The 13,459-nt window shown below is 45.8% G+C and overlaps 1 protein-coding gene across 9 annotated transcripts in view; it reads left to right on the top strand.

Moving 5' to 3' along the window:
• Positions 1-12,972, top strand: part of SEMA3F (semaphorin 3F) — a 126,073-nt gene extending 113,101 nt beyond the window's left edge. For all 9 annotated transcript variants that reach the window (XM_035105991.3, XM_035105997.3, XM_035105993.3 and 6 more), the window contains 7 exons: positions 1,284-1,506; positions 4,615-4,703; positions 5,203-5,244; positions 5,980-6,137; positions 6,641-6,708; positions 8,324-8,457; positions 9,515-12,972. In XM_035105991.3, coding sequence (XP_034961882.1) covers positions 1,284-1,506; positions 4,615-4,703; positions 5,203-5,244; positions 5,980-6,137; positions 6,641-6,708; positions 8,324-8,457; positions 9,515-9,949 — 1,149 coding nt within the window. In that variant the 3' untranslated portion in view covers positions 9,950-12,972. The remainder of the gene's footprint in view (positions 1-1,283; positions 1,507-4,614; positions 4,704-5,202; positions 5,245-5,979; positions 6,138-6,640; positions 6,709-8,323; positions 8,458-9,514) is intronic.
• The last annotated feature ends 487 nt before the right edge of the window (positions 12,973-13,459 follow it).

Raw genomic sequence — 13,459 nt, forward strand, 5'->3', positions numbered from 1 at the left:
CACAATATGTACATGAGTACTTCCTCTTCTGCACTGTTGAAGGTTGCAGTGACGGAACGTATTGGTGAAGCTTGTTGGTGAGAAGTCTTAGGCTGCTCTTCTTGTTTAACACAGTCTCTTCCTATCCCAACATTCCCCTCCTCATTCCTCCTGCTCTGATTACCTCTCCCTCTCCATCCCTGCACTGTTCTGCCTTCCTTGTTCTCCTCCAGTCTCCTTTGGTATCTATATCCTTTGGTGCACTGCAGCCAACAGCTTTTCAGCCCCACTCACTGCTTGACATTTGGCCACGGTGTGGGAGGCTGATTAGTGTTTCCTCTCCAGGTTGGTGGTCTCTGGACTCATTTGTTGGCATCCCTTCCTTGTTGGCAAAATACCCACAAATAAGGAGAACTCATTGCTTCATTTTACTGGCCGGGAGAATTCAGCTCTCTGGTCTCTTTTGCTCATACACCCTGCAGGGCCAAAAAGAGCCAGATACAGCCTTGGCTGTGCTATAGAGAGGCCTCCAAAAACACAAAGCACAGGCTGCGTTTGGCTCTAACTGCTCAGCAGCTGGGTCATATAGGATTCAGAAGTTTGTGTGAGCATTACTTAAAGCACTGAGGAATAATGTCCCTTTCAGCAAAAGTAACAAACTTTCAAAAGTGTATCCCTCAGTCCTAGAAAACATCCAAGGGGTGCCGTATTGAATTGCATGTTAAAGAAACTGAAGTCAGCTTGGGTAAGATGTTAACAGAGTAGAGATCTTAGAATCCTATTCTGTTTACTGGGCAACCCTGGTTCTATCCAAAGACTCATTCTCTGCCACCCAAACAAGATAAAAGTGGAAGGCTCTTTAAGCGCCTCTTCTCCACAGAATGAAAAGCAACATAGGCACTGACAGGGACATCTCCTGATGCACCCAACTCCAGCAGCCAACTCCCATACTCTCATGTGGAGAGAATCCAGGTGTGAAAAGCAGCCTTAAGACATTTTATGAGGCCTGCAGCCTTCCCATGGGTTGGCCACTTGAGAACAGAATGCTGGACTAGGTGGGCCACTGGCCAGAACCAGCAGGGCTGCTCTTATATTTATTGGGGTGGCCTTTGGGATCAAGCTATATTGGGAGGCCGATGGGAAGCACCTGTGGGCTAGACTGAGTTTTCAGACGGTAAGTTATTTATTCCTGTTTTGTAGCATGGGCATCTAGTAGTGCTGTAAGAGCAATTCATGCATTGGTAGGGTGGTTGACTGCAACATATATCACAATTTGACTCTGTATTTCTCTCTTGGGTTTTCAGTGCCCAGGGGGGACGTTCACACCCTTGATGAAGTCAACCAAGGACTACCCAGATGAAGTCATCAACTTCATGCGCACTCATCCCATGATGTACAATGGCGTGTACCCCATACACCGCCAGCCGCTAGTGGTGAGGACCAACGTCAACTACAAGTTCACAACCATTGCCGTGGACCAGGTGGATGCAGCTGACGGGCGCTATGAGGTGCTTTTCCTGGGCACAGGTACCCACTGATGTGCACTGAAGAGAATACACAAAACACTTCCCACCCACCAACATTCCCCTAGCCTGGACAAATAGCACTTGGGTTGGTTCGCTGGGGCAACCACCTGGGACTAACTTTCTAGGCATATTCAGCTCTGATAATATTTGGCAGCAAGTTGGAAGGTAATGATGGGAACTGGAGAGTCCAGCTTTCAATGTTCTATTCACATGAGATACGGTTTCAGGAGTGCAGGAGCACATTTGGAATTCCTTTCGGCGCAAGGTCTATGGCAAGAGGAGATACAGGGATTCAGGCTGAGATCCACTTCTTCCTAAGTTACATTCCAGAACCAAAATTGATTTCTCTTTTCCTTTGAATTGGTGCCTACAGACCCATTCCAAATGCGAGGATCAGGTGGTCTCTCGGTACTGAGCAAATATAAACTCCTGCATGAGCACCTGTGATGTGGAACATATAAGAACTCACTTGTCATCTATTCCAGCCTCTTGTTCTCAACAATAGCTAGTCAGAAGCTCTAGCCTTGCCTTTCTATCTCTAAGTATACGAGTGGAAGAGAACCCTTTTTCCTTTAGTAGAATCAGCATTCACCCCCCCCCCCAAAGCCTTGAGAACAGATGGACTCCTCACAAGGTAACATTGATTCATGCAGCACATAGTTTAACTATGCAGCTTGCTCCTGCGGGAGGCAGTGATGGCCACCATCTAGGGTGGATTTAAAAGAGAGACAGATTCATGCAGCATAGGTCTGTTAATGGCTACTAGCCAGGATGGAGGCTATGCTGTGTCTCCATGGCTGGAGGCAATATGTTTCTGAATACTAGTTGCTGGAGTGCTCTTGTGCGCAGGTTGTGCTTGCAGGTTTTCTGCAGACACCTGCCTGGCTGCTCTGAGAACAGGATGCTGGACTAGATGTGCCATTGGTCTGGTGCAGCAGGCTCTCCTTATGTTCTTATGACTCCTCTTCCCACAGGAGGAGGGGTCATGTACCTCTCCTGGAAGCCATTGTAGGTAACACAGACACAGCTGCACTCTTTTCTGCTTCTTGCCCTTGGCGGCACCCCACTGATTTTCTTTTCTGATTCTGTGCAAACTTACTCCATTGAATTGGAATACAGTAGGATTGTTGGTTGAGTAGTTTGAACAAAGAGGCGTACAGATTAGATGAAGTGATGTGCAACAGTAGAAAAACTAACATAAGGAGGAGAGCATGCCTAGCCAACTAATGGTGATAGAAAGCGTCTGCGCTAGGTCCAGTCTGCTGGAGGTGAGTTACTTGTCTCCCAGCAGGCCAGGGGAGCACAGTTAGCACTCAAAGCAGGTGGCCAGGAATGCTAACGACCCAGAAAGTTCTCATTAGCTGGTAAATGCTGTGTCTCTGCACAGCTGTTTCATGGCCTACCAAGTTAGCTGCTCATGCACCCAGGCAGCTGTACACAGTGCTGCTGCCACCTGTTTTTGCCTATAGGGAATTTCCTCTTTCTTTCTGGTCATAGGTGTAACAAATCTCTAGATCTCGGGTGCTTCCTGTTGCATAAAGAAGCAGATAAAGTTGTGTGATCACAGGAATTTGTGCAGCATTCAATTCAAGTTGTAAGCAGGGCAGGGGAGTGATGTGGTGGCCTGGGCAATAGGTGCCTATTTTCATTTTCCTCTCTAGCCACATGAACTGGTATTTTACAAAACTGCATGCTCACCATCCCAAAGAAGGTAGTCATGACCTTATCAGGGGAGCAATTTAGAAAGAGCAGAAAGGAATGGTTTGCCATTCTGTGTTTCAGAGGACATAGTTATTCCTCAGAAGCACCTATAACTCTGGAGATAGACGGACACACACACACACACACACATTATTCATGTGCAAGTGCAGGACTCTGAACCTTGCTATAAATCTCTTCTTGCCCTCCCCACACAGTGAAATCTATACACAGGCACACTTGTCTCAGAACCTAAAATGGCACCTGTGCCTCTAACATAAGGTTGCCACATTTATAGAAGTAAAGTTCAAGACGCAAAAGTTGGGCTTTTTTTTTTTAGGAAAATTCCCCCGGACACTATTTTCACTGGTTAAATCCTGGATATATCCAGGAATTTCCAGACATATGGCAACCCTCTCTAATGTGAAATGCATCATGCCCTGAAGGCACTGTCATACACCCACTCTCAAATCCAAACTGGATAGGGCTGTGATTCAGAGAGGTGCTGGCATGGTCTCTATAAAGTTCATGGGTTTATACTACTCTCCATGACACTGTGATTGATACATTAGAGGCTAAAAAAGTACACAGGCTGCACATAAGAGGTTTAAAGAGATAGAGAAGTTTTAGGTAAAAATTGAAAGAAAGGTCGTTCATAACATAAATTAAGCAAATTATTAGATTTCATTCAGGGGTTTATAAATGCTTATTTTCTTTGGGTGGTATCTGACAGGAGTTAGTTAACGGCCATGCTTCTGCTGTAATACTGTTCCCAACTGGGTGCAACACTCATCCTAAGATGGATAAGACATATGGATAAAGCATATGCCTTTCACACTATTTTTATACACCAGGTGGTCCTGAGGTTTCCATGTAGTTGTTTTCATTTCCCATTTCTGACAGTACTGAGTTTGTTATGCTCACACTACTATAGACGGAAAATACATTTACACTAGCATCTTTCCTTTAACTTCATTACTTCACTTTCCCCTTTTATGTGTTTATATGATATGCTTCTTATGTTTCCTCCCCATGCACACACACACCTCTTAGGACTGTGGGTTGGGAAATTATAAAATATTATTGTGGAGTATGCATACATACAAACAAACAGTTGTACATTCTTACAAAGTTTGGGACTTTCTCAGTGGTGGCCCCATCACTACAGAAGTCTTCCCCAAGGAGGTTCATCCAACCATTTCCGTTATGGAGAACTTTTGGAGGAGAAGCATAATACCTGGGCCGCACACTCTCACAGGAGCAAGCCACCATCATTCCATTGATCCTGTTTCAAGAGTGTCCACAAGGCTGATACTAGCATTTCAGCAGCATGATGCATACCAGAAAAAGGAGGAAGAGCAAAGACCCAAGTGTTGCTAATTCCCCTCTGTGTGCTTCCCTTATATTGCAGATCGTGGCACTGTCCAGAAAGTGATAGTCCTGCCCAAAGATGACATGGAAACAGAAGAACTGATGCTTGAAGAGGTGGAAGTGTTCAAGGTACACAGCCTACGGAAGACATGTTCACTTGCTGTTCATGAAGCACATGGCTTGAGAATGGGTGTGGTGTAGTGGTGAAGAGTGTGAGCAGTGAAGTTCCTTGTTCATATTTCACTCTCAGCTGCAGAACGTGTATGTGGTCTTAGGCCGACCATTATTCTCTGAGGCTCAGCCCTGTCAGATGCAGTACAGAGCTAATAATTCTGGGCTCCTTTGAAAGGAAGGGTGGGATGGAAGTTCAATAATATGAAATAAGTAAATACCTTCCTGTGGTGTTGCAAGGATTGCTAGGATAAAATACATCTACCTAAATGCTAAGAATTAATTGAAGATGGTGATAGAATTGCTCTCAGATGAAAGCGTTTTGTCTTGTAAACAGTGTTGTCCACTGCGATTCTTAAGTCTTTCCTTTGTGTTCTCTTTAAACTATTCCAAAGACCTTGGGAGGGCAGCCACCCTCTTAGACCGGATTAATTGCCATAATGTGGTTTCCTCATAGGTTCCAGCTCCCATCAGGACGATGACCATATCTTCCAAAAGGGTGAGTATATGTAAATGAAGGTTGAAGTATGTCTCTCTTATTGGGCTAGATCAGGGATCTCCAAACTTACCGGGCTTCAGGCAGGTGCCTGCAGTGCCGATCGCGTGGCAGGCCAGAGCGCACGGGAGCATGTGCCCATACACATGCACACAAACTATTTCCGGCGCACTTCCGGGTTGCAGGAGCACTGGAAATAGCTTGTGCACATGCACATGGGCCTCCTCCGACCCGAAAGTGCGCCGGAAATGATGCTTGTGCATGTGTGCAAGCTATTTCTGGTGCTCTTGCGACCCGGAAGTGGGCAGACACGCCAGTAAGAGCGGGGTGTGTGTGTGTGCTGTGGGCCGGATAAGTGAGCCCTTTGGGCCATATCCGGCCTGTGGGCTATAGTCTGGAGATGCCTGGGCTAGATACTAAGCCAGACATAGCCATGGCTCAGGAAACAAAAGAGTATTCTCTGACTGCTTGTCACTGGTACCATCTTTGCAGAACACAGAGCAATGTGGAGTTCCTTCCATTCTAGTCATTCTCCCATTTCCCTACAAGGAGCTCACTCCAGAGGCTGGGAGGTGGGTTGGAATGCAGAGCTGTTCTGAATGGTTGCACTTGGGAGGCTTTTCTGTCCACACTTCCTCAAGAAATCATATCCCTCACTCCATTCCCACCTCCAGCACAATGTGGGGGCAGAATTATCTATCCTCTAATTGACATCTGGTTGTCACTCTTACCCAACAGCAACAGCTGTACGTGTCCTCAGCCATTGGCCTAACACACCTGGCTCTTCACCGCTGTGATGTGTATGGAGAAGCTTGCGCTGACTGCTGCCTGGCCAGGGACCCCTATTGTGCCTGGGATGGGAAGTCCTGCTCTCGCTATTCTGCTTCCTCCAAGAGGTACTGTGTGGCAGAGAGGATGGAAGGGACTGGAGTTCCACTGTTGTTTGTTGGGAATGCCCTGTAAAGGGACTTAAAAGAATTACTGGGGGGGGGGGTCATTGTACAAAGCGGGTTATTTTCAAGAGTTCTGAGAGTGCCTTGGGGTTAACTTTAGAGGGAATATTCTAGGAAACTAGTTCTATTGATATAAAGGGGAATTCAGAGGTGAGCTAAGGAAGGTTTGCATCATACAGTGTCCTAGGAAAAATGCAGGAAAAAGTTCTGTTGAATGAATTCTAGGCAGTGCATCTGGGTAATGGTAAAGAGTATGATTGGTCCAAAACATGAAATGGATTTTGGGCAGGAATTTGAATCTTCCATAGTTGACTCAGAATTAATCTAGGATTCACTGGTCAAGGGCTGGTCAGAAAAACAAAAGGATTATGAATGGCTCATCATCCTGCTCCTTGGAAGGACCAAAATTCCAACCACTTACCTGGCTGCTTCTTTCCTTATCACAGGCGGAGCAGGCGTCAGGATGTCCGGCATGGCAACCCCATCCGTCAATGTAGAGGTTACAATTCTAATGGTGAGTATCACACTCACCCACTGCATGGGGGGATCAGAAGTAGCATTCTTCTTGGTCTTGTGGTCCCATCTCACCTCTCCATCCCCACAGAAAAAGTGTAGTGAGGGTGTTGAGATGGAAGGTCTGCTTTAAAAACAACAACTGGCTCTGCTTTTTCAGTTTGCAAAACTGATTGTAGCACAGAGCTGCCCTTCACACCATGATTTTTGATCAGTGGAGTAGGTGAACAAACTGGTACTTTTGAGTACACAATGTGGTGCAGAATATGGACTTCCTTGGCACATAAAGTAGAGTAGCCATGGACTGGATGGCCATTTTTTTCACTGGTGGGTGGCTGTCCCTGGGCAAATGAAGAGGCATGATTGAAGAATTAGGACCAGTACTATTGCACCTCTTTGTTTTCATAGAATCATAGAATTGTAGAGCTGGAAGGTACCCCAGTGGTCATCTAGTCCAAGCCCTACAATGCAGGAATTGCAACTAAAGCATCCATGACAGATGGCCATCCAACCTCTGCTTAAAAACCTCCAAGGAAGGAGAGTCCACAACCTCCCAAGGGAGACTGTTCCTTTAGTTCATTTCTTACATAAGTCATCCAACTCAGTCAAATGCCTCAATCACATGGTCAGGCTTTTGAATGGGTTACTTAAATGTTAAGGTTCATTATTATTTCACAAGATGTGTATCTCTTTAAAGGCCAGAGTAAATTTCATGACCTAGTTTTACAGCTGTGAAGCAGGTGCTGTTGTCGTGTTAATTAAGCCGTGTCAGCAATTGGGTATAGTATATAAAAAGCTGTTTTGTTGTTTAGTCGTTTAGTCGTGTCCGACTCTTCGTGACCCCATGGACCATAGCACGCCAGGCACTCCTGTCTTGCACTGCCTCCCGCAGTTTGGTCAAACTCATGTTCGTAGCTTCGAGAACACTGTCCCTTCCAGGGAGGGACAGATCGTGAAGCTGAGGCTCCAATACTTTGGCCACCTCATGAGAAGAGAAGAATCCTTGGAAAAGACCCTGATGTTGGGAAAGATTGAGGGCACTAGGAGAAGGGGACGTCAGAGAACAAGATGGTTGGACAGTGTTCTCGAAGCTACGAACATGAGTCTGACCAAACTGCGGGAGGCAGTGCAAGACAGGAGTGCCTGGCGTGCTATGGTCCATGGGGTCACGAAGAGTCGGACATGACTAAATGACTAAACAACAAATATAAAAAGCAGTGTGTACCTCTCTCAGTACCCTGGTGAATGGGTCATACTTCTAGATTTAATGTAAGAGGAGTTTTTGTTTTTGTAATTAAAGCCAAGCAAAGGATATTTTTGCATATCTTCATTGTTTCCTGAACGTGTGGTTTCCCCAGCACGCTTTCTGCAGTGCAATTAATCTGCTAAATACGCAACACAGGCTGCACCCAGAACTGGAACACGAATGGTCCACATGCTGAATGATGGATGGCAGATTAGCCAAGTGTACACAATATATAAACTTGGCAGTAGTGAGACTAGCCTCCTTCTGGCAAAGGAGTAGGAGCTGCTTGGAATATTTTTTGTCTGGGAATGTATTAGTTGAAACGGACCCTTGGTAAATCATAATCTTGTATCTATGTATCCACCTCCAGCCAGCAAGAACACTGTAGAGGCTGTCCAGTATGGAGTGGAGGGAAGCACAGCCTTTCTGGAGTGCCAGCCTCGCTCCCCTCAGGCCACCATCAAATGGCTGCTCCAGAAGGACAACAGTGATCGAAGGAAAGAGGTAGGCCTGAATTTCCAGAATGGAATTTGGAGGAAAAGGAGGGAATGGAGGCCAGAGGGAAGTTAGCATGACAGTTAGTGGCCTAGCGAGGAGGAGTAACTTGCCTTTTGCTTCCACCCTAAGTTTTAATAAGTACTAAGACTATCTCTATTTTTCAAGTGGGATTCAGTCAAAAACTGACAGGTTCAGGTGGCACAATTAAAATCAATTTGGTACTTGTGCACATCAAACCTGCTTGCAAAAAGCACACAGACCTTTTGCAGTAAGGAAAGTGACGTGAAAATAGACTGGAAAGTGTGGGATAACAATTGCTTGATGAAACATACATAAGCTCCTTGCAAACAAATCAGAGTGAATGTTCAAATAAGCTGCAGACAATGCACAAAGAAATCAGGAAGATTCCTCAATAAGCAGGTCATCTGGAAGTGACAGAGAGCTGAGCTGGCCAATCTTTTGTTCTATTTTCATCAGGTTAAAAAGCACTTGTTTCTCGGTCTGCTTTCAACCACCTTGCTGACATTTCATCTATTTTTCATCCACATCCTGGATACTAGAAGGATCTCTGTGCAGAAGCTCACAAAATAGTTTTTTTTAAGCTCGGAGGAACTGTGGCGCCTGAGCAAGGCCACTGGAAACAGCCCAGTGCCTGTGCTATCTCTGAGCTTATATGACCAAGCTCATGAAAGCTCCCTGACCCATTTGAGCTAAAGCTAGAGTTCGTTGATTTACTTTCTAAAAGCCCTTCCTACTCAGCCCATCTGATTGGTAGCAGCCCCATACCTGCTTCTGTCCAGCCAATAGTTCCATCTGAGCTCCTGAGAAAAAGGATGGGAAGCTGGATCATTCATCATGCTTTGCTGTTTGCCAGGACTCAGAAGTCTAGGAATTGCAGAACAGGAAATAATGAGAACTAAGAAGCTAGGAGGATGAGGGCCAGAAAGCACTCAGGCAATGAATATGCGGCTTGTTTTCCACTCACAGTGTGATCTAATGTATCCCTGCCCAGCAACTCCCAACTGTGCTAACAATGCCTCCTCGATGTGTTTCTTTCCATTAGCTGCGCACTGAAGGAAGGGTGCTGAGGACAGAGCAGGGGCTGCTGTTGCGGTCCTTGCAGCTCTCGGATGGGGGCCTCTATTCCTGCACAGCCACAGAGAACAACTTCAAGCACACGGTGGCCAAAGTGCAGCTGCATGTACTGAGCAGTGAAACGGTCCATGCTGTGCTCTTCCAGTCAGAGGCCCCTGCCCCTTCTGCAGCAGCCATGCGAGCCGGCCTGCCAGGCACTTTCAGCTCCCATTACCATGACCTGGTGCAGCTGCTCACCCAGCCTGAGATGGGACTCATCAACCAGTACTGCCAGGGCTATTGGCGGCACGTGGCCTCCAACCATAAGGAGACTCTGGCTGGTCTCAAAGCCAAGGAGCTGCATGATCAGAAAAAGCCTCGAAACCGCAGGAACCACCAACCAGAGATGGATCAGCACACATGAAACTTGACAAGGGACTATGAAATGACAGTGCTATATTTCCCCCCTCCATTTTAATATTAAAATATCTATAAATATATATATATAAATATATATATATACACACACACAAACACACAGACAAACACACACACAAACACGCCCTGCTCCCCCTCAAGACAATATTTATTTGTAGGTTGTACATAATATGTGGGTGATGCAGTCTCACCTCAGTGTGTGACAGCGAGGAGTTTGGAGGCGTCCCGCTGGCAGCTTGCTCTTCCTTCCCCCTTTTATCTGCAGTACTGTAAAATAGCTGACACTCTGGAGGATCTCAGTGGGACACGGCAGTCTTGTGTGGAATCTGGGGGTCCAGAATGTTGGAGCAGAAGCCTTCAAGACTGGATCATCATGGGCAATTCTGAGAATGTTGTGCTACTGTCACTGAAAACATTTCTACCTGGTTAAAAAGGAGAAGAAAATGTCTGTTGTCAGACACTAAGCATACCTACCCTGAAGTGTATAAAAGCCTCTGCTACACCTACAAAGACTTGAGCACTTTCTTCCCCTCTGTTCATTTCTCTGCCTCAACGCATTTTCTGGCAGAACACTGTTGCGTGTAAAGTACAATGGAGGCTTCATGTCTTGAGGAGTCTGAATTATTTAAGGCAGGAGGAAGTGCTTCACCGAGGGATCTCCATGCATGGGTCCATGCAGTGCTCCTACTGCTTTCAGAAGCAAATTAATCCCACCCATAGGAACAATGTTATGATTTGATAATGATTCAGCTTGTGCTGTTTGGCTGATGATCTGCAAGAGATATTGTCTGTAAAAGTTGTGGTACAACCAAAAGAGCTGTTGGGAAGGTGGATATGGCTATTCTCATAGGCACCTGGCTTTTCTGAGCTAGTTTACTTGAAGGATGTGAAGGCCTCATCCAAGTGGGCTATGCCAGGGAGACGTAATGTATATATGAACCAAAGCTACTCTCCCATAGTGCATGTGTCAGAGACTTCCAAGGCCAAAGACAGCATGGGATTGGAGGTGGCAGAGAGGGTTAGGCATCAGTTGGCTTCTGCTCCGCTGACCAGTGCAGCAATCGGCATCCAACCTGGTTATTTATTATTATTTAAATAATATTAATTTGCCCGCTAGGAATTCAGTTCCTCAGTTTGATAACACCAGCATACCCAGCCACACAATGTGGAAGTTGGAAAGTCTGGTCCTGAGTATTCCCATCAGGATTCCTGTGGAATTGCCATCAGTCCACATGAGCAACTTTGATGCGCTACAGGTTGGGTGGAGCATCCTTTGCAAAAAGAGGGAAACGTCGAACTATGAGTGATCTTTCTGCTTAATTTCAAGATGGATTCCACATATCATGGGCTAAGTAAGGACTAGTAAACATTCAGTGCATGCAGTATCCCCCATGACAGAGATCATTACCTACCTACCTACCTCCCACCATTTTGTTCTGAGATAAACAATGGTGAGTAGGCAATTGTATTACTAAGGTGGGCTTCAGGGTTTATGGGTGTAATTGGGAATATGACCAATTATTGTTCTAGGAATTAATCCCATGTTAAAAAAAATACAGAGGGAGAGGTTGAGTCTTCCATCAGGGCACAGATTTCTGCGTGTGCAATGAAGCATTCTCTCCCTCTCGCTCCCCCCCCCCAATTCTGTTCTAGGAGCTCCCCCAGCCCCCTGGAACATATTTGAGGAAGGCATGGGGCAGACACAGGGGAAGGAGAAGATGGAAAGTCCTGTTGCACACACAGAAATCCTTGTGGGGATAGGATACGGTAGTTGAATACCACCCAGAGCCAGGGGACAATGAGAGAACTGAGAAGCACAGGAGAAAAAAAATTGAATCCACAGGAGGGGTGCGGGCAGGGCAGAGTTCTGTGCATATATATTATAATTTGGGCACCTTGGGAATTCATTAATATGATCTGGCATGCAGAGAAGATGATTATGATAAAACATATAATCAGGTCTTAATCTGAGCCAGGCTTGGTCAACCCATGAACCTATTTTGAAAGCCAGGAATATGAAAGGGTAGAATAGAGTGTCTCTCAGCATGGGCAGAATGCATGTTCCTCACCACTGAGTATCTATGCCCAGAATTGGAGAGGGCTCCTGGGTCAAAGGGTGACTGAGAAAGGCTTGAGCCCACCTCAGCTTGTCTGGTTATAACAAAATCTATTGAATGACCTTTTTCTGCCTCCCCCTTCATTTTTTTTAAGGCATTGGCATTTCCTAAATATGTGACTGTGCCTTCCACCTTAGGTTTTGCTGTTGCAGAGGGGGTTTAGTTCTCTTGTTTCTTGGATGCCTCTTTCAGACTGGTGTGGTTATGGCTTTTAGGTTCAATGCCTCCAAAGAATTAGAATCAAATTCTGAGTTCGGATTAATCCACATTGCTAATGCCTGTGGAATTACACCGATTTACATCTGCTAGATATCAGCACTTTGATCTCCTATTGTAGTGACCTGTTTGCTGATGCAAGGAACAGGTCAGGTAGTTTACGGGGATTGCAGTCACGGAGGGTAGCAAATAACATGCCCAAGACATATTGGCAAAGAACGTGCCCAAGACTGTTGCATCACTCTACATGTGTAGCCTAGGTGTGCTAGGATGGACAATAGGTTATTTCTTGGACTTCTCACTTCTGTCTGCAGAGTAGAGGACAGTCTCGATGGAGTAGACCAGAAGCCTGCACTGTGCGCCCTTTGGTCTCTGGTGCTGTGCCTCCTGCTGTTAACAAAGAGAGCTCACCATTCACATTTGGAAAGCCTGAGCCCACTTCTTTGTACACACAAAATCCTTGCAGGCACACCCCCTTTCCCTTGCAATCTGAGTGATACGCGTGTACTTTCTCTTGTAAATAATTGTAAATCAAAAATGTAACAAAAACTGGGGATCTGGAGATTTTGATTAGTAGCTCCTTGTGATGAATTCAAGCACAGAGCCATTTCGCACCTGTAATGTGAAATTCCTGTGGATAGAACAAGCTAATAAACACTGGCTTTGTTTTTGAAAACTCAAAGACTCCTTCACCTTGACTCACACTCTTCAGGATGCCCTCATTTCCCTCCTGAAGTGATGGACTCTTTTTTTACATTCCACTGGTTCAGCTTCAGATTGCAACCGCTTCTATGGATTGCTCACTGCCAGAATGGCTATTTATTCCAATACAGAAGTGGCATAAAAATAACATATACTTTCCCCATCTCCATATCCCAGTGCCTACCAATCTGGAATTGTGCTGGAAGCAACACGCATATGCCACTCATGGTTGGAGGCAGCCAGTTTGCACAGATCGAGCTGGGGTATCTCCACCTCATCATGACCCCAACATGCCAGAAATGGAAAGAACTAGGCAGCATCCAAGTCCTGAGCAAGAGTGTTTGTGTGTCAAGTCCTGAGGCAGAGAAGGGTTGGCAATATACTCAAGGTCCTGTTTGTGTTCTGAAGCCAGGCTGCTTTGTACACGGCACCTTCTTTGTGTGTCCATTTCCCATCACCAC

This window comes from Zootoca vivipara, chromosome 2 (assembly GCF_965207765.1).
Source record: "Zootoca vivipara chromosome 2, rZooViv2.hap1.1, whole genome shotgun sequence".
Classification (NCBI taxonomy): Eukaryota; Metazoa; Chordata; class Lepidosauria; order Squamata; family Lacertidae; genus Zootoca; species Zootoca vivipara.